General features: G+C 40.7%; 1 protein-coding gene across 1 annotated transcript in view; it reads right to left on the reverse strand.

Annotated features, from left to right (window-relative positions):
* LOC109886807 (unconventional myosin-XV-like) overlaps window positions 1–21,802 on the reverse strand; it is a 202,711-nt gene that overhangs the window by 79,765 nt on the left and 101,144 nt on the right. Inside the window, exons 27-34 of the mRNA XM_031813775.1 lie at window positions 13,895–13,990; window positions 11,032–11,267; window positions 7,230–7,420; window positions 6,841–6,913; window positions 4,416–4,509; window positions 3,336–3,433; window positions 3,072–3,181; window positions 2,858–2,952 (exon numbers count right to left, since the gene is read on the reverse strand). Of these exons, the coding sequence (XP_031669635.1) occupies window positions 2,858–2,952; window positions 3,072–3,181; window positions 3,336–3,433; window positions 4,416–4,509; window positions 6,841–6,913; window positions 7,230–7,420; window positions 11,032–11,267; window positions 13,895–13,990 (993 nt within the window). The remainder of the gene's footprint in view (window positions 1–2,857; window positions 2,953–3,071; window positions 3,182–3,335; window positions 3,434–4,415; window positions 4,510–6,840; window positions 6,914–7,229; window positions 7,421–11,031; window positions 11,268–13,894; window positions 13,991–21,802) is intronic.

A 21,802-nucleotide genomic window follows, 5' to 3' on the forward strand; every position in this document is an offset into this window, starting at 1 on the left:
CGAGACCCTGGGTCTCGACCCCGCCCTGTGCAACTGGGTACTGGACTTCCTGACGGGCCGCCCCCAGGTGGTGAGGGTAGGCAACAACATCTCCACCCCTCTGATCCTCAACACTGGGGCCCCACAAGGGTGCGTTCTGAGCCCTCTCCTGTACTCCCTGTTTACCCACGACTGCGTGGCCACGCACGCCTCCAACTCAATCATCAAGTTTGCGGACGACACAACAGTGGTAGGCTTGATTACCAACAACGACGAGACGGCCTACAGGGAGGAGGTGAGGGCCCTCGGAGTGTGGTGTCAGGAAAATAACCTCACACTCAACGTCAACAAAACTAAGGAGATGATTGTGGACTTCAGGAAACAGCAGAGGGAACACCCCCCTATCCACATCGATGGAACAGTAGTGGAGAGGGTAGCAAGTTTTAAGTTCCTTGGCATACACATCACAGACAAACTGAATTGGTCCACTCACACAGACAGCATCGTGAAGAAGGCGCAGCAGCGCCTCTTCAACCTCAGGAGGCTGAAGAAATTCGGCTTGTCACCAAAAGCACTCACAAACTTCTACAGATGCACAATCGAGAGCATCCTGGCGGGGTGTATCACCGCCTGGTATGGCAACTGCACCGCCCTCAACCGTAAGGCTATCCAGAGGGTAGTGAGGTCTACACAACGCATCACCGGGGGCAAACTACCTGCCCTCCAGGACACCTACACCACCCGATGCTACAGGAAGGCCATAAAGATCATCAAGGACATCAACCACCCGAGCCACCGCCTGTTCACCCCGCTGTCATCCAGAAGGCGAGGTCAGTACAGGTGCATCAAAGCTGGGACCGAGAGACTGAAAAACAGCTTCTATCTCAAGGCCATCAGACTGTTAAACAGCCACCACTAACATTGAGTGACTGCTGCCAACACACTGTCAATGACACTGACTCAACTCCAGCCACTTTAATAATGGGAATTGATGGGAAATTATGTAAATATATCACTAGCCACTTTAAACAATGCTACCTTATATAATGTTACTTACCCTACATTATTCATCTCATATGCATATGTATATACTGTACTCTATATCATCGACTGCATCCTTATGTAATACATGTATCACTAGCCACTTTAACTATGCCACTTTGTTTACATACTCATCTCATATGTTATACTGTACTCGATACCATCTACTGCATCTTGCCTATGCTGCTTTGTACCATCACTCATTCATATATCCTTATGTACATATTCCTTATCCCCTTACACTGTGTATAAGACAGTAGTTTTTTTGGAATTGTTAGTTAGATTACTTGTTGGTTATTACTGCATTGTCGGAACTAGAAGCACAAGCATTTCGCTACACTCGCATTAACATCTGCTAACCATGTGTATGTGACAAATAAAATTTGATTTGATTTGATTTGATGTTATATGTTATGATGTGTTATGATGTGTTATGATGTTGTTATGATGTGTTATGATGTGTTTATGATGTGTTATGATGTGTTATGATGTGTTATGTTATGATGTGTTATGTTATGATGTGTTATGATGTGTTATGATGTGTTATGATGTGTTATGATGTGTTATGATGTGTTTATGTTATATGTTATGATGTGTTATGATGTGTTATGATGTGTTATGATGTGTTATGATGTGTTATGATGTGTTATGTTATATGTTATGATGTGTTATGATGTGTTATGATGTATTATGATGTGTTATGTTATATGTTATGATGTGTTATGATGTGTTATGATGTGTTATGATGTGTTATGATGTGTTATATGTTATGATGTGTTATGTTATATGTATGATGTGTTATGATGTGTTATGTTATGATGTGTTATGATGTGTTATGATGTGTTATATGGTTATGATGTGTTATGATGTGTTATGATGTTTATGATGGTTATGTTATATGTTATGATGTTTATGATGTGTTATGATGTGTTATGATGTGTTATGTTATATGTTATGATGTGTTATGATGTGTTATGATGTGTTATGATGTGTTATGATGTGTTATGATGTGTTATGATGTGTTATGATGTGTTATGTTATGATGTGTTATGATGTATTATGATGTGTTATGATGTCTTATGTTATGATGTGTTATGTTATGATGTGTTATGATGTGTTATGTTATGATATGTTATGATGTGTTATGTTATGATGTGTTATGATGTGTTATGTTATGATGTGTTATGTTATGATGTGTTATGTTATGATGTGTTATGTTATGATGTGTTATGTTATGATGTGTTATGTTATGATGTGTTATGTTATGATGTGTTATGATGTGTTTATGTTATGATGTGTTATGATGTGTTATGATGTGTTATGATGTGTTATGATGTGTTATGATGTGTTATATGTTATGATGTGTTATGATGTGTTATGATGTGTTATGTTATATGTTATGATGTGTTATGATGTGTTATGTTATGATGTGTTATGTTATATGTTATGATGTGTTATGATGTGTTATGATGTGTTATGATGTGTTATGATGTGTTATGATGTGTTATGTTATGATGTGTTATGTTATGATGTGTTATGATGTGTTATGATGTGTTATGATGTGTTATGATGTGTTATGTTATATGTTATGATGTGTTATGTTATGTTCCAGGGCCTTATGGCAGAAGAAGGAACCTGGGGTCTGAATCCAGCAGCCCTCCGGTTGTATGAAATACGGTAGGATGGTAGGATATGATACCTGTGTAGTTTAGTAACTTAATCCCCCGCTGCAGTCTGCTCCATTCATACTGCCCACCCACACACACACCCCCACACACACACCCACACACACCCACACACACACACACACACACACACACTGTGTGGTGTGTCTCACCGTGCCGCCATCTGATAACACAGGGTTGAAGAGGCTGTCCAGGTAGCGATCCACCCCTCTCTGAGTCTGACCATCGCTGAACACATCAGACTCCACTGGAGAGGAGACACTGTTAATATCACTGTGTGTGTGTGTGTGTGTGTGTGTGTGTGTGTGTGTGTGTGTGTGTGTGTGTGTGTGTGTGTGTGTGCTGTGTGTGTGTGTGTGTGTGTACCGTGGCTGGAGTATCCGTCAGAGCCTGGTAGGCTGTACGCAGGTTGGGTGGCGCTGATGAAGGGCGGGGGCAGCTCTTCATCACTGTCAAAACCACTGCCAAACAGAGTCCTAGTCACACAAACAGGCTGGGTGATTAGTGTGTTGGGCCAATCAGAGCCCACCGTTTCCCTGATGAACCAATCCTCCTGGCTGGGTGATTAGTAACATTGCCTGAGACCTGTGTTAGCTCCCCAGTGAAGGGTTTGTGTGTGTTTAGACTCACAGGCTGGCGTTGGTTCGAACCCTATTAGGATCCTCAGCTGAGATGATGAAGTAACTCTTCTGTTTGGGGAAATCGGACGGCAGCTCCAAGTCTGAGATCTAAAACAGGATTCAGTTAGGGCCAGACCTTTTCAAAGTCTGAGATCTAAAACAGGATTCAGTTAGGGCCAGATGTTTTCCAAGTCTGAGATCTAAAACAGGATTCAGTTAGGGCCAGATGTTTTCCAAGTCTGAGATCTAAAATAGGATTCAGTTAGGGCCAGATGTTTTCAAAGTCTGGGATCTAAAACAGGATTCAGTTAGGGCCAGGCGTTTTCAAAGTCTGAGATCTAAAAAAGGATTCAGTTAGGGCCAGACGTTTTCAAAGTCTGGGATCTAAAACAGGATTCAGTTAGGGCCAGGCGTTTTCAAAGTCTGGGATCTAAAACAGGATTCAGTTAGGGCCAGGCGTTTTCAAAGTCTGGGATCTAAAACAGGATTCAGTTAGGGCCAGATGTTTTCAAAGTCTGAGATCTAAAACAGGATTCAGTTAGCGCCAGATGTTTTCAAAGTCTTAGATCTAAAACAGGATTCAGTTTGGGCCAGACCTTTTCAAAGTCTGAGATCTAAAACAGGATTCAGTTAGGGCCAGTTAGCCTGATAACTCTCAGTTAGCCTGATAACTCTCAGTTAGCCTGATAACGCTCAGTTAGCCTGATAACGCTCAGTTAGCCTGATAACTCTCAGTTAACCTGATAACTCTCAGTTAACCTGATAACTCTCAGTTAACTCTCAGTTAGCCTGATAACTCTCAGTTGGCCTGATAACTCTCAGTAGGCCTGATAACTCTCAGTAGGCCTGATAACTCTCAGTAGGCCTGATAACTCTCATTTAGCCTGATATCTCTCATTTAGCCTGATATCTCTCAGTTAACCTGATAACTCTCAGTTAACCTGATAACTCTCAGTTAACCTGATATCTCTCGGTTAACCTGATAACTCTCAGTTAACCTGATATCTCTCAGTTAACCTGATAACTCTCAGTTAGCCTGATAACTCTCAGTTAGCTCAATGTGTGTATGTGGTGTGTGTGATATACCCACCAGATCCATGACGTAATCATGACCGGCTAGCTCCGCCCACTGCCCATGCTCCTTCATCAGTATAGAAAACCCCCTCCACGCCTCACACACTCCCCTACAGGAACACAGACAGACAGTATAGAAAACCCCCTCCACGCCTCACACACTCCCCTACAGGAACACAGACAGACAGTATAGAAAACGCCCTCCACGCCTCACACACTCCCCTACAGGAACACAGACAGACAGTATAGAAAATAGAATACCTGTGTAGTAGGATATAATACCTGTGTAGTAGGATATAATACCTGTGTAGTAGAATAGTAGGATAGGATACCTGTGTAGTAGGATGGTAGGATAGGATACCTGTGTAGTAGGATAGTAGAATAGGATACCTGTGTAGTAGGATAATAGAATAGGATACCTGTGTAGTAGGATAGTAGGATAGGATACCTGTGTAGTAGAATAGGATACCTGTGCAGTAGGATTGTAGGATAGGATACCTGTGTCGTAGGATGGTGGGATAGGATACCTGTGTCGTAGAATGGTAGGATAGAATACCTGTGTAGTAGGATAGGATACCTGTGTAGTAGAATAGGATACCTGTGCAGTAGGATTGTAGGATAGGATACCTGTGTCGTAGGATGGTGGGATAGGATACCTGTGTCGTAGAATGGTAGGATAGGATACCTGTGTAGTAGGATAGGATACCTGTGTAGTAGAATGGTAGGATAGGATACCTGTGTAGTAGGATAGGATACCTGTGTAGTAGAATGGCAGGATAGGATACCTGTGTCGTAGAATAGGATACCTGTGTAGTAGAATGGTAGGATAGGATACCTGTGTAGTAGGATAGGATACCTGTGTAGTAGAATGGCAGGATAGGATACCTGTGTCGTAGAATAGGATACCTGTGTAGTAGAATGGTATGATAGGATACCTGTGTAGTAGAATGGTATGATAGGATACCTGTGTCGTAGGATAGTAGGATAGGATACCTGTGTAGTGGGACGGTAGGATAGAATACCTGTGTAGTAGGATAGGATATCTGTGTAGTAGGATAGGATACCTGTGTAGTAGGATGGTAGGATATGATATCTGTGTTATAGGATGGTAGGATAGTATACCTGTGTAGTGGGATGGTAGGATAGAATACCTGTGTAGTAGGATTGATACCTGTGTAGTAGGATAGGATACCTGTGTAGTAGGATGGTAGGATAGGATACCTGTGTAGTAGGATAGTAGGATAGGATACCTGTGTAGTAGGAAAGGATACCTGTGTCGTAGAATGGTATGATAGGATACCTGTGTAGTAGGATGGTAGGATAGGATACCTTTGTAGTAGGATGGTAGGATAGGATACCTTTGTAGTAGGATGGTAGGATAGGATACCTTTGTAGTAGGATGGTAGGATAGGATACCTTTGTAGTAGGATGGTAGGATAGGATACCTTTGTAGTAGGATGGTAGGATAGGATACCTGTGTCATAGGATGGTAGGATAGGATACCTGTGTAGTAGGATGGTAGGATAGGATACCTGTGTAGTAGGATGGTAGGATAGGATACCTGTGTCGTAGGATGGTAGGATAGTATACCTGTGTTGTAGGATGGTAGGATAGGATACCTGTATATTAGGATAGGATACCTGTGTAGTAGGATGGTAGGATAGGATACCTTTGTAGTAGGATGGTAGGATAGGATACCTGTGTCGTAGAATAGGATACCTGTGTAGTAGAATGGTATGATAGGATACCTGTGTAGTAGGATGGTAGGATAGGATGCCTGTGTAGTAGGATGGTAGGATAGGATACCTGTGTAGTAGGATGGTAGGATAGTATACCTGTGTTGTAGGATGGTAGGATAGGATACCTGTATATTAGGATAGGATACCTGTGTAGTAGGATGGTAGGATTGGATACCTTTGTAGTAGGATGGTAGGATAGGATACCTGTGTCGTAGAATAGGATACCTGTGTAGTAGAATGGTATGATAGGATACCTGTGTAGTAGGATGGTAGGATAGGATGCCTGTGTAGTAGGATGGTAGGATAGGATACCTGTGTAGTAGGACGGTAGGATAGGATACCTGTGTAGTAGGATAGTAGGATAGGAGACCTGTGTAGTAGGATAGGATACCTGTGTAGTAGGATAGGATAACTTTGTAGTAGGATAGTAGGATAGGATATCTGTGTTATAGGAAGGTAGGATAGTATACCTGTGTAGTGGGATGGTAGGATAGAATACCTGTGTAGTAGGATGGTAAGATAGTATACCTGTGTAGTAGGATGGTAGGATAGGATACCTGTGTAGTAGGATGGTAGGATAGGATACCTGTGTAGTAGGATGGTAGGATAGAATACCTGTGTAGTAGGATGGTAGGATAGTATACCTGTGTCGTAGGATGGTAGGTTAGGATACCTGTGTAGTAGGATGGTAGGATAGTATACCTGTGTCGCAGGATGTCTCCCGCCAGATCTTCTCCACTGGTCCAGGATTGGACAGGACACAGGAACGATTCTCCTAGATAGAGAGAGAGAGAGACAAAGAGAGAGAGAGAGAGAGACAGAGAGAGAGACAGAGAGAGACAGAGAGAGAGAGAGAGAGAGAGACAGAGAGAGAGACAGAGAGAGAGAGAGAGAGAGAGACAGAGAGAGAGAGAGAGAGAGAGAGAGAGAGAGAGAGAGAGAGAGAGAGAGAGAGAGAGAGAGAGAGAGAGAGAGAGAGGAGATGTATGGAGATAAGCATTTGTTTTGATTTGATTTGATTTGTCCCCCTGTGTTTCTGTGTCTGTCAGTTAGTAGACAGCTCTGTGATGTCATCAGAAAGCGCAGCTCACCGTCGAAGCAGGACACCTGCAGCACCATGTTAGCCCTCTTCCTATTGGCTGTCCACTCCAACAGAGACAGTGGATAGGTGCGTGCTGTCTCAGGGGCGGAGCCTGATAATAGCCGGGACTTCTGATTGGCCTGGATCAGCCGGTGCTGCAGCAGCGCCCGGCAACCAGCAGGGGCGTGGTCAGACACAAACCTAGGAGACAGGTGAGAGCAGGTAGGACCATGGTCTGTGTGTGTGTTCTTACTTCAGTAGGTGTGTGTGTGTTCTTACTTCAGTAGATGTGTGTGTGTGTTCTTACTTCAGTAGATGTGTGTGTGTGTGTGTGTGTGTGTGTGTGTGTGTGTGTGTGTGTGTGTGTGTGTGTGTGTGTGTGTGTGTGTGTGTGTTCTTACTTCAGTAGGTGTGTGTGTGTGTTCTTACTTCAGTAGGTGTGTGTGTGTGTTCTTACTTCAGTAGATGTGTGTGTGTGTGTTCTTACTTCAGTAGGTGTGTGTGTGTGTGTTCTTACTTCAGTAGGTGTGTGTGTGTGTGTGTGTGTTCTTACTTCAGTAGGTGTGTGTGTGTGTTCTTACTTCAGTAGGTGTGTGTGTGTGTTCTTACTTCAGTAGATGTGTGTGTGTGTGTTCTTACTTCAGTAGGTGTGTGTGTGTGTGTTCTTACTTCAGTAGGTGTGTGTGTGTGTGTGTGTGTGTGTGTGTGTGTGTGGTCTTACTTCAGTAGTGTGTGTGTGTTCTTACTTCAGTAGGTGTGTGTGTGTTCTTACTTCAGTAGATGTGTGTGTGTGTGTGTGTGTGTTCTTACTTCAGTAGATGTGTGTGTGTGTGTGTGTTCTTACTTCAGTAGGTGTGTGTGTGTTCTTACTTCAGTAGGTGTGTGTGTGTTCTCTTACTTCAGTAGGTGTGTGTGTGTTCTTACTTCAGTAGGTGTGTGTGTGTTCTTACTTCAGTAGGTGTGTGTGTGTTCTTACTTCAGTAGGTGTGTGTGTGTGTTCTTACTTCAGTAGGTGTGTGTGTGTGTGTGTGTTCTTACTTCAGTAGTGTGTGTGTGTGTGTGTGTTCTTACTTCAGTAGGTGTGTGTGTGTGTGTTCTTACTTCAGTAGGTGTGTGTGTGTGTGTGTTCTTACTTCAGTAGGTGTGTGTGTGTGTTCTTACTTCAGTAGGTGTGTGTGTGTTCTTACTTCAGTAGGTGTGTGTGTGTGTTCTTACTTCAGTAGGTGTGTTGTGTGTGTGTGTTCTTACTTCAGTAGGTGTGTGTGTGTTCTTACTTCAGTAGGTGTGTGTGTGTGTGTGTGTTCTTACTTCAGTAGGTGTGTGTGTGTGTGTTCTTACTTCAGTAGATGTGTGTGTGTGTGTTCTTACTTCAGTAGGTGTGTGTGTGTTCTTACTTAAGTAGATGTGTGTGTGTTCTTACTTCAGTAGATGTGTGTGTGTTCTTACTTCAGTAGGTGTGTGTGTGTGTGTGTTCTTACTTCAGTAGGTGTGTGTGTGTGTGTGTTCTTACTTCAGTAGGTGTGTGTGTGTGTTCTTACTTCAGTAGGTGTGTGTGTGTGTGTTCTTACTTCAGTAGATGTGTGTGTGTGTGTTCTTACTTCAGTAGGTGTGTGTGTGTGTGTTCTTACTTCAGTAGATGTGTGTGTGTGTGTTCTTACTTCAGTAGGTGTGTGTGTGTGTGTTCTTACTTCAGTAGGTGTGTGTGTGTGTGTGGTTCTTACTTCAGTAGGTGTGTGTGTGTGTTCTTACTTCAGTAGGTGTGTGTGTGTGTGTTCTTACTTCAGTAGGTGTGTGTGTGTGTTCTTACTTCAGTAGGTGTGTGGTGTGTGTGTGTTCTTACTTCAGTAGGTGTGTGTGTGTGTGTGTTCTTACTTCAGTAGGTGTGTGTGTGTGTTCTTACTTCAGTAGGTGTGTGTGTGTGTGTTCTTACTTCAGTAGATGTGTGTGTGTGTGTGTGTGTTCTTACTTCAGTAGGTGTGTGTGTGTGTGTGTTCTTACTTCAGTAGATGTGTGTGTGTGTGTGTTCTTACTTCAGTAGGTGTGTGTGTGTTCTTACTTCAGTAGGTGTGTGTGTGTGTGTTCTTACTTCAGTAGGTGTGTGTGTGTTCTTACTTCAGTAGGTGTGTGTGTGTGTGTGTTCTTACTTCAGTAGGTGTGTGTGTGTGTGTGTTCTTACTTCAGTAGGTGTGTGTGTGTTCTTACTTCAGTAGATGTGTGTGTGTGTGTTCTTACTTCAGTAGGTGTGTGTGTGTGTGTTCTTACTTCAGTAGGTGTGTGTTGTGTGTGTTCTTACTTCAGTAGATGTGTGTGTGTGTGTTCTTACTTCAGTAGGTGTGTGTGTGTGTGTTCTTACTTCAGTAGGTGTGTGTGTGTGTGTGTTCTTACTTCAGTAGGTGTGTGTGTGTGTGTGTTCTTACTTCAGTAGGTGTGTGTGTGTGTTCTTACTTCAGTAGGTGTGTGTGTGTTCTTACTTCAGTAGGTGTGTGTGTGTTCTTACTTCAGTAGGTGTGTGTGTGTGTGTGTTCTTACTTCAGTAGGTGTGTGTGTGTGTTCTTACTTCAGTAGGTGTGTGTGTGTGTGTGTGTTCTTACTTCAGTAGATGTGTGTGGTGTGTTCTTACTTCAGTAGGTGTGTGTGTGTGTGTGTTCTTACTTCAGTAGGTGTGTGTGTGTGTGTGTGTGTTCTTACTTCAGTAGATGTGTGTGTGTGTGTGTTCTTACTTCAGTAGGTGTGTGTGTGTTCTTACTTCAGTAGGTGTGTGTGTGTTCTTACTTCAGTAGGTGTGTGTGTGTGTGTGTTCTTACTTCAGTAGGTGTGTGTGTGTTTTCTTACTTCAGTAGGTGTGTGTGTGTTTCTTACTTCAGTAGGTGTGTGTGTTGTTTCTTACTTCAGTAGGTGTGTGTGTGTGTGTGGTTCTTACTTCAGTAGGTGTGTGTGTGTGTGTGTGTTCTTACTTCAGTAGGTGTGTGTGTGTGTTCTTACTTCAGTAGGTGTGTGTGTGTGTTCTTACTTCAGTAGGTGTGTGTGTGTGTTCTTACTTCAGTAGGGTGTGTGTGTGTGTCTTACTTCAGTAGGTGTGTGTGTTCTTACTCAGTGGTGTGGTGTGTTCTTACTTCAGTAGGTGTGTGTGTGTTCTTACTTCAGTAGGTGTGTGTGTGGGTTCTTACTTCAGTAGGTGTGTGTGTGTGTTCTTACTTCAGTAGGTGTGTGTGTGTGTTCTTACTTCAGTAGGTGTGTGTGTGTGTTCTTACTTCAGTAGGTGTGTGTGTGTGTTCTTACTTCAGTAGGTGTGTGTGTGTGTTCTTACTTCAGTAGGTGTGTGTGTGTTCTTACTTCAGTAGGTGTGTGTGTGTGTGTTCTTACTTCAGTAGGTGTGTGTGTGTGTTCTTACTTCAGTAGGTGTGTGTGTGTGTGTTCTTACTTCAGTAGATGTGTGTGTGTGTTCTTACTTCAGTAGGTGTGTGTGTGTGTGTGTGTGTTCTTACTTCAGTAGGTGTGTGTGTGTGTGTGTGTGTGTTCTTACTTCAGTAGATGTGTGTGTGTGTGTTCTTACTTCAGTAGGTGTGTGTGTGTGTTCTCACTTCAGTAGGTGTGTGTTGTGTTCTTACTTCAGTAGGTGTGTGTGTGTTCTTACTTCAGTAGGTGTGTGTGTGTGTGTTCTTACTTCAGTAGGTGTGTGTGTGTGTGTTCTTACTTCAGTAGGTGTGTGTGTGTTCTTACTTCAGTAGGTGTGTGTGTGTGTGTTCTTACTTCAGTAGGTGTGTGTGTGTGTGTGTGTTCTTACTTCAGTAGGTGTGTGTGTGTGTTCTTACTTCAGTAGGTGTGTGTGCAGCCTGGCGGAGGGGGGGAAGCAGCAGACACACCCCAGCAGCAGCAGCCAGCCTCTCTCTGCGTTGTCATGGTTAGGGTTCCGCCACACCTGGTTGGCCAGCTGAGCCAGGATCTCGTCTCGCAGGCCCTGATTGGCCAGTCCTCTCTGGATGATGTAGTTCCCAAACAGGTTCTCCTGAGCCCCATTCAGGTGGGGGTCGCCCATGAACCTCAGGATCTACAACATAGAACCACATCCCTTAATACTTAGAACACAGATACGACACAGACAGAACCCTAACACTTAAACACCTAGACCACAGTGATAGACAGAACCCTAACACTTAAACACCTAGAACGCAGAATCCTAACACCTAGAACAAGGAAATAGACAGAACCCTAACACTTAAACACCTAGAACACAGTGATAGACAGAACCATAACACTTAAACACCTAGAACACAGAGCTAGATAGAACCCTAACACTTAAACACCTAGAACACAGAGATATACATAACCCTAACACTTAAACACCTATAACCCAGAGATAGACAGAACCCTGACACTTAAACTCCTAGAACACAGAATCCTAAACTTAAACACCTAGCACACAGATAGACATAACTCTAACTCTTAAACACCTAGAACACATAGATAGACAGAACCCTAACACTTAAACAACTAGAACACAGAGCTAGACAGAACCCTAACACCTAAACACCTAGAAAACAGAGATAGACGGAACCCTAACACTTAAACACCTAGAACACAGAGATAGACGGAACCCTAACACTTAAACACCTAGAACACAGAGATATACATAACTCTATGATGAGGAAATTGATATGCTTAAAGGTAATGACTAAAGAATTCCACCCTGAAATGTAATTATGACATTATGTAACAGATATAATGAATAATAAGACAAACGTAACTATTAGTAATCATTCAATTCTGTAACATGTATAATGTTTACAAGTTTAATGATAAACTTCAGTCTAATAAGGTTTGGTCGAGACATAATGAACAGGCCTCACCATAATGAACAGGCCTCACCGTAATGAACAGGACTCACCGTAATGAACAGGAGTCACTGTAATGAAAAGACTCACCATAATGAACAGACTCACCATAATGAACAGACTCACCATAATGAACAGACTCACCATAATGAACAGACTCACCATAATGAACAGGACTCCCCATAGTGAACAGACTCACCATAATGAACAGACTCACCATAGTGAACAGGACTCCCCATAGTGAACAGACTCACCATAATGAACAGACTCACCATAGTGAACAGGACTCACCATAATGAACAGGACTCACCATAGTGAACAGACTCACCATAATGAACAGACTCACCATAGTGAACAGGACTCACCATAATGAACAGGACTCACCATAATGAACAGGACTCACCATAATGAACTGGACTCACCATAATGAACTGGACTCACTATAATGAACAAGCAGGACTCACCATAATGAACAGGACTCACCATAATGAACAGGACTCACCATAATGAACAGGACTCACCATAATGAACAGACTCACCATAATGAACAGGACTCACCATAATGAACAGGACTCACCATAATGAACAGGACTCACCATAATGAACAGGACTCACCATAATGAACATGACTCACCATAGTGAACAGGACTCACCATAATGAACAGGACTCACCATAATGAACAGGACTCACCATAATGAACAGGACTCACCATAATGAACAGGACTCACCGTAATGAACAGGACTCACCATAATGAACTGGACTCACTATAATGAACAGGCAGGACTCACCATAATGAACAGGACTCACCATAATGAACAGGACTCACCATAATGAACAGGACTCACCATAATGAACAGGACTCACCATAATGAACAGGAGTCACCATAATGAACAGGACTCACCATAATGAACAGGCCTCACCATAATGAACAGGAATCACCATAATGAACAGGACTCACCATAATGAACAGGACTCACCATAATGAACAGGACTCACCATAATGAACAGGACTCACCATAATGAACAGGACTCACCATAATGAACATGACTCACTATAATGAACAGGACTCACCATAATGAACAGACTCACCATAATGAACAGGACTCACCATAATGAACAGGACTCACCATAATGAACAGGACTCACCATAATGAACAGGACTCACCATAATGAACAGTCAGGACTCCCCAAAATGAACAGTCAGGACTCCCCATAATGAACAGGACTCACCATAATGAACAGTCAGGACTCCCCATAATGAACAGGACTCACCATAATGAACAGGACTCACCATAATGAACAGTCAGGACTCCCCATAATGAACAGGACTCCCCATAATGAACAGTCAGGACTCCCCATAGTGAACAGGACTCACCATAATGAACAGGACTCACCATAATGAACAGTCAGGATTCACCATAATGAACAGTCAGGACTCACCATAATGAACAGGACTCACCATAATGAACAGTCAGGACTCCCCATAATGAACAGGACTCACCATAATGAACAGGACTCACCATAATGAACAGTCAGGACTCCCCATAATGAACAGTCAGGACTCCCCATAATGAACAGGACTCACCATAATGAACAGTCAGGACTCCCCATAATGAACAGGACTCACCATAATGAACAGTCAGGACTCACCATAGTGAACAGGACTCACCATAACGAACAGGACTCACCATAATGAACAGACTCACCATAATGAACAGGACTCACCATAATGAACAGGACTCACCATAATGAACAGGACTCACCATAATGAACAGGACTCACCATAACGAACAGGACTCACCATAGTGAACAGGACTCACCATAATGAACAGGACTCACCATAACGAACAGCTCCAGAGATTCCTGTCGGAGGTCCTCATCTGTACATGTCAGGGTCCTCTCCAAAGGAACCATTAGCATCCCAAACATTGGCACCTAACAGAGAGAGGGTCAGGGGTCAGGGGTCAAACCCTGGAGATTAGACATGTGTACGTCAGGGTCCTCTCCAAGGGAACCATTAGCATCCCAAACATTGGCTCCTAACAGAGAGAGGGTCAGGGGTCAGGGGTCAGACCCTGGAGATTAGACATGTGTACGTCAGGGTCCTCTCCAAAGGAACCATTAGCATCCCAACACAGGCTCCTAACAGAGAGAGGGTCAGGGGTCAGGGGGTCAGACACTGGAGATGAGACATGTGTATGTCAGGGTTGGTGTCAATTCCAGTCTCATTTGAAATTCCAATTCAATTCTTGAATTCACTCATGAAGAGGAGAATTTATGTGGAATTCATTTAGAATTTCAACCATGTTCAAGTTTTGGAATTGAATTAGAATTAGACTGTTTGGACATTCTGAATTGCAATTTAATTTTAAATTGTAAAAAATGTTATCTTTGGAATTGAATTAGAATTTCGTATTTTAACATTTCCCAGGTAATGGAATGAATGGACATAGTACCAAAAATTGACAAATTCATCTTCAATCAGTTCAACTGTATTTCTGTATTTCCAATATAACTAGGCTGTCTGTATTTCCAATATAACTAGGCTGTCTGTATTTCCAATATAACTAGGCTGTCTGTATTTCCAATATAACTAGGCTGTCTGTATTTCCAATATAACTAGGCTGTCTGTATTTCTGTATTTCCAATATAACTAGGCTGTCTGTATTTCCAATATAACTAGGCTGTCTGTATTTCTGTATTTCCAATATAACTAGGCTGTCTGTATTTCCAATATAACTAGGCTGTCTGTATTTCCAATATAACTAGGCTGTCTGTATTTCCAATAGAACTAGGCTGTCTGTATTTCCAATATAACTAGGCTGTCTGTATTTCCAATATAACTAGGCTGTCTGTATTCTATATTCCAATATAACTAGGCTGTCTGTATTTCCAATATAACTAGGCTGTCTGTATTTCCAATATAACTAGGCTGTCTGTATTTCTATATTTCCAATAGAACTAGGCTGTCTGTATTTCCAATATAACTAGGCTGTCTGTATTTCCAATATAACTAGGCTGTCTGTATTTCCAATATAACTAGGCTGTCTGTATTTCCAATATAACTAGGCTGTCTGTATTTCCAATATAACTAGGCTGTCTGTATTTCCAATATAACTAGGCTGTCTGTATTTCCAATATAACTAGGCTGTCTGTATTTCCAATAGAACTAGGCTGTCTGTATTTCCAATATAACTAGGCTGTCTGTATTTCCAATATAACTAGGCTGTCTGTATTTCCAATATAACTAGGCTGTCTGTATTTCCAATATAACTAGGCTGTCTGTATTTCTATATTTCCAATATAACTAGGCTGTCTGTATTACCAATATAACTAGGCTGTCTGTATTTCCAATATAACTAGGCTGTCTGTATTTCCAATATAACTAGGCTGTCTGTATTTCTATATTTCCAATATAACTAGGCTGTCTGTATTTCCAATATAACTAGGCTGTCTGTATTTCCAATATAACTAGGCTGTCTGTATTTCCAATATAACTAGGCTGTCTGTATTTCCAATATAACTAGGCTGTCTGTATTTCTATATTTCCAATATAAACTAGGCTGTCTGTATTTCCAATATACTAGGCTGTCTGTATTTCCAATATAACTAGGCTGTCTGTATTTCCAATATAACTAGGCTGTCTGTATTTCTATATTTCCAATATAACTAGGCTGTCTGTATTTCTGTATTTCCAATATAACTAGGCTGTCTGTATTTCTATATTTCCAATATAACTAGGCTGTCTGTATTTCCAATATAACTAGGCTGTCTGTATTTCCAATATAACTAGGCTGTCTGTATTTCCAATATAACTAGGCTGTCTGTATTTCCAATATAACTAGGCTGTCTGTATTTCTGTATTTCCAATATAACTAGGCTGTCTTTATTTCTATATTTCCAATATAACTAGGCTGTCTGTATTTCCAATATAACTAGGCTGTCTGTATTCCAATATAACTAGGCTGTCTGTATTTCCAATATAACTAGGCTGTCTGTATTTCCAATATAACTAGGCTGTCTGTATTTCCAATATAACTAGGCTGTCTGTATTTCCAATATAACTAGGCTGTCTGTATTTCCAATATAACTAGGCTGTCTGTATTTCCAATATAACTAGGCTGTCTGTATTTCTGTATTTCCAATATAACTAGGCTGTCTGTATTTCTATATTTCCAATATAACTAGGCTGTCTGTATTTCTGTATTTCCAATATAACTAGGCTGTCTGTATTTCCAATATAACTAGGCTGTCTGTATTTCCAATATAACTAGGCTGTCTGTATTTCCAATATAACTAGGCTGTCTGTATTTCCAATATAACTAGGCTGTCTGTATTTCCAATATAACTAGGCTGTCTGTATTTCCAATATAAACTAGGCTGTCTGTATTTCCAATATAACTAGGCTGTGTGTATTTCCAATATAACTAGGCTGTCTGTATTTCTATATTTCCAATATAACTAGGCTGTCTGTATTTCCAATATAACTAGGCTGTCTGTATTTCCAATATAACTAGGCTGTCTGTATTTCCAATATAACTAGGCTGTCTGTATTTCTATATTTCCAATATAACTAGGCTGTCTGTATTTCCAATATAACTAGGCTGTCTGTATTTCTGTATTTCCAATATAACTAGGCTGTCTGTATTTCTATATTTCCAATATAACTAGGCTGTCTGTATTTTCCAATATAACTAGGCTGTCTGTATTTCCAATATAACTAGGCTGTCTGTATTTCCAATATAACTAGGCTGTCTGTATTTCCAATTAACTAGGCTGTCTGTATTTCCAATATAACTAGGCTGTCTGTATTTCTGTATTTCCAATATAACTAGGCTGTCTGTATTACCAATATAACTAGGCTGTCTGTATTTCTATATTTCCAATATAACTAGGCTGTCTGTATTTCCAATATAACTAGGCTGTCTGTATTTCTGTATTTCCAATATAACTAGGCTGTCTGTATTACCAATATAACTAGGCTGTCTGTATTTCCAATATAACTAGGCTGTCTGTATTTCTGTATTTCCAATATAACTAGGCTGTCTGTATTACCAATATAACTAGGCTGTCTGTATTTCTGTAAAGTCCATGGAGAATAAGAACACCTCCTCCCAGCTGCCCACTGCACTGAAGATAGGAAACACTGTCACCACTGATAAATCCACCATAATTGAGAATTTCAATAAGCATTTTTCTACGGCTGGCCATGCTTTCCACCTGGCTACTCCTACCCCGGACAACAGCACTGCACCCCCAACAGCAACTCGCCCAAGCCTTCCCCATTTCTCCTTCTCCCAAATCCATTCAGCTGATGTTCTGAAAGAGCTGCAAAATCTGGACCCCTACAAATCAGCCGGGCTAGACAATCTGGACCCTTTCTTTCTAAAATTATCTGCCGAAATTGTTGCCACCCCTATTACTAGCCTGTTCAACCTCTCTTTCGTGTCGTCTGAGATTCCCAAAGATTGGAAAGCAGCTGCGGTCATCCCCCTCTTCAAAGGGGGGGACACTCTTGACCCAAACTGCTACAGACCTATATCTATCCTACCGTGCCTTTCTAAGGTCTTCGAAAGCCAAGTCAACAAACAGATTACCGACCATTTCGAATCTCACCATACCTTCTCTGCTATGCAATCTGGTTTCAGAGCTGGTCATGGGTGCACCTCAGCCACGCTCAAGGTCCTAAACGATATCTTAACCGCCATCGATAAGAAACATTACTGTGCAGCCGTATTCATTGATCTGGCCAAGGCTTTCGACTCTGTCAATCACCATATCCTCATCGGCAGACTCGACAGCCTTGGTTTCTCAAATGATTGCCTCGCCTGGTTCACCAACTACTTCTCTGATAGAGTTCAGTGTGTCAAATCGGAGGGTCTGCTGTCCGGACCTCTGGCAGTCTCTATGGGGGTGCCACAGGGTTCAATTCTTGGACCGACTCTCTTCTCTGTATACATCAATGAGGTCGCTCTTGCTGCTGGTGAGTCCCTGATCCACCTCTACGCAGACGACACCATTCTGTATACTTCCGGCCCTTCTTTGGACACTGTGTTAACAACCCTCCAGGCAAGCTTCAATGCCATACAACTCTCCTTCCGTGGCCTCCAATTGCTCTTAAATACAAGTAAAACTAAATGCATGCTCTTCAACCGATCGCTACCTGCACCTACCCGCCTGTCCAACATCACTACTCTGGACGGCTCTGACTTAGAATACGTGGACAACTACAAATACTTAGGTGTCTGGTTAGACTGTAAACTCTCCTTCCAGACCCATATCAAACATCTCCAATCCAAAGTTAAATCTAGAATTGGCTTCCTATTTCGCAACAAAGCATCCTTCACTCATGCTGCCAAACATACCCTTGTAAAACTGACCATCCTACCAATCCTCGACTTTGGCGATGTCATTTACAAAATAGCCTCCAATACCCTACTCAACAAATTGGATGCAGTCTATCACAGTGCAATCCGTTTTATCACCAAAGCCCCATATACTACCCACCATTGCGACCTGTACGCTCTCGTTGGCTGGCCCTCGCTTCATACTCGTCGCCAAACCCACTGGCTCCATGTCATCTACAAGACCCTGCTAGGTAAAGTCCCCCCTTATCTCAGCTCGCTGGTCACCATAGCATCTCCCACCTGTAGCACACGCTCCAGCAGGTATATCTCTCTAGTCACCCCCAAAACCAATTCTTTCTTTGGCCGCCTCTCCTTCCAGTTCTCTGCTGCCAATGACTGGAACGAACTACAAAAATCTCTGAAACTGGAAACACTTATCTCCCTCACTAGCTTTAAGCACCAACTGTCAGAGCAGCTCACAGATTACTGCACCTGTACATAGCCCACCTATAATTTAGCCCAAACAACTACCTCTTTCCCAACTGTATTTAATTTTTATTTATTTATTTATTTTGCTCCTTTGCACCCCATTATTTTTTTTATTTCTACTTTGCACATTCTTCCATTGCAAAACTACCATTCCAGTATTTTACTTGCTATATTGTATTTACTTTGCCATCATGGCCTTTTTTGCCTTTACCTCCCTTCTCACCTCATTTGCTCACATTGTATATAGACTTGTTTATACTGCATTATTGACTGTATGTTTGTTTTTTATTCCATGTGTAACTCTGTGTCGTTTTATCTGTCGAACTGCTTTGCTTTATCTTGGCCAGGTCGCAATTGTAAATGAGAACTTGTTCTCAACTTGCCTACCTGGTTAAATAAAGGTAAAATAAAAAAAATAAAATAAAAATTTCCAATATAACTAGGCTGTCTGTATTTCCAATATAACTAGGCTGTCTGTATTTCTATATTTCCAATATAACTAGGCTGTCTGTATTTCCAATATAACTAGGCTGTCTATATTTCTGTATTTCCAATATAACTAGGCTGTCTGTATTTCCAATATAACTAGGCTGTCTGTATTTCTATATTTCCAATATAACTAGGCTGTCTGTATTTCCAATATAACTAGGCTGTCTGTATTTCCAATATAACTAGGCTGTCTGTATTTCCAATATAACTAGGCTGTCTGTATTTCTATATTTCCAATATAACTAGGCTGTCTGTATTTCCAATATAACTAGGCTGTCTGTATTTCCAATATAACTAGGCTGTCTGTATTTCCAATATAACTAGGCTGTCTGTATTTCTGTATTTCCAATATAACTAGGCTGTCTATATTTCTATATTTCCAATATAACTAGGCTGTCTGTATTTCTGTATTTCCAATATAACTAGGCTGTCTGTATTTCCAATATAACTAGGCTGTCTGTATTTCTATATTTCCAATATAACTAGGCTGTCTGTATTTCTGTATTTCCAATATAACTAGGCTGTCTATATTTCTATATTTCCAATATAACTAGGCTGTCTGTATTTCTGTATTTCCAATATAACTAGGCTGTCTGTATTTCTGTATTTCCAATATAACTAGGCTGTCTGTATTTCCAATATAACTAGGCTGTCTGTATTTCTGTATTTCCAATATAACTAGGCTGTCTGTATTTCCAATATAACTAGGCTGTCTGTATTTCTGTATTTCCAATATAACTAGGCTGTCTGTATTTCCAATATAACTAGGCTGTCTGTATTTCTGTATTTCCAATATAACTAGGCTGTCTGTATTTCCAATATAACTAGGCTGTCTGTATTTCCAATATAACTAGGCTGTCTGTATTTCCAAAATAACTAGGCTGTCTATATTTCTATATTTCCAATATAACTAGGCTGTCTGTATTTCCAATATAACTAGGCTGTCTATATTTCCAATATAACTAGGCTGTCTGTATTTCCAATATAACTAGGCTGTCTGTATTTCCAATATAACTAGGCTGTCTATATTTCTATATTTCCAATATAACTAGGCTGTCTGTATTTCCAATATAACTAGGCTGTCTGTATTTCCAATATAACTAGGCTGTCTGTATTTCCAATATAACTAGGCTGTCTATATTTCTATATTTCCAATATAACTAGGCTGTCTGTATTTCCAATATAACTAGGCTGTCTGTATTTCCAATTTAACTAGGCTGTCTGTATTTCCAATATAACTAGGCTGTCTGTATTTCTGTATTTCCAATATAACTAGGCTGTCTGTATTTATATATTTCCAATATAACTAGGCTGTCTGTATTTCCAATATAACTAGGCTGTCTGTATTTCAGTATTTCCAATATAACTAGGCTGTCTATATTTCTATATTTCCAATATAACTAGGCTGTCTGTATTTCCAATATAACTAGGCTGTCTGTATTTCCAATATAACTAGGCTGTCTGTATTTCCAATATAACTAGGCTGTCTGTATTTCCAATATAACTAGGCTGTCTTTATTTCCAATATAACTAGGCTGTCTGTATTTCTGTATTTCCAATATAACTAGGCTGTCTGTATTTCTGTATTTCCAATATAACTAGGCTGTCTGTATTTCTGTATTTCCAATATAACTAGGCTGTCTGTATTTCCAATATAACTAGGCTGTCTGTATTTCCAATATAACTAGGCTGTCTGTATTTCCAATATAACTAGGCTGTCTGTATTTCCAATATAACTAGGCTGTCTGTATTTCTATATTTCCAATATAACTAGGCTGTCTGTATTTCTGTATTTCCAATATAACTAGGCTGTCTGTATTTCCAATATAACTAGGCTGTCTGTATTTCCAATATAACTAGGCTGTCTGTATTTCTGTATTTCCAATATAACTAGGCTGTCTGTATTTCTATATTTCCAATATAACTAGGCTGTCTGTATTTCCAATATAACTAGGCTGTCTGTATTTCCAATATAACTAGGCTGTCTGTATTTCTGTATTTCCAATATAACTAGGCTGTCTGAATTTTATATTTACAATATAACTAGGCTGTCTATATTTCTGTATTTCCAATATAACTAGGCTGTCTGAATTTTATATTTACAATATAACTAGGCTGTCTGTATTTCTGTATTTCCAATATAACTAGGCTGTCTGAATTTATATTTACAATATAACTAGACTGTCTGAACACTTATATGACTGAAAGCCTGAGAGAATTGAATTGAAATTTGTGGAAATGTTGGGGATAATATTGAATTGGGAATTGAACCTAACATTTGAATTGAGAGGCATTAAATTGACAGACTGACCTGGAATTTGAATTGAATGAAATAGAATGTACAGATAGAGAAAATTGAATTGAATGAAACAGAGTGTACAAAGAGAGAGAATTGAATTGAATGAAATAGAATGTGCAGATA

Source organism: Oncorhynchus kisutch, unplaced genomic scaffold (assembly GCF_002021735.2).
Source record: "Oncorhynchus kisutch isolate 150728-3 unplaced genomic scaffold, Okis_V2 Okis06b-Okis10b_hom, whole genome shotgun sequence".
Lineage (NCBI taxonomy): Eukaryota > Metazoa > Chordata > Actinopteri > Salmoniformes > Salmonidae > Oncorhynchus > Oncorhynchus kisutch.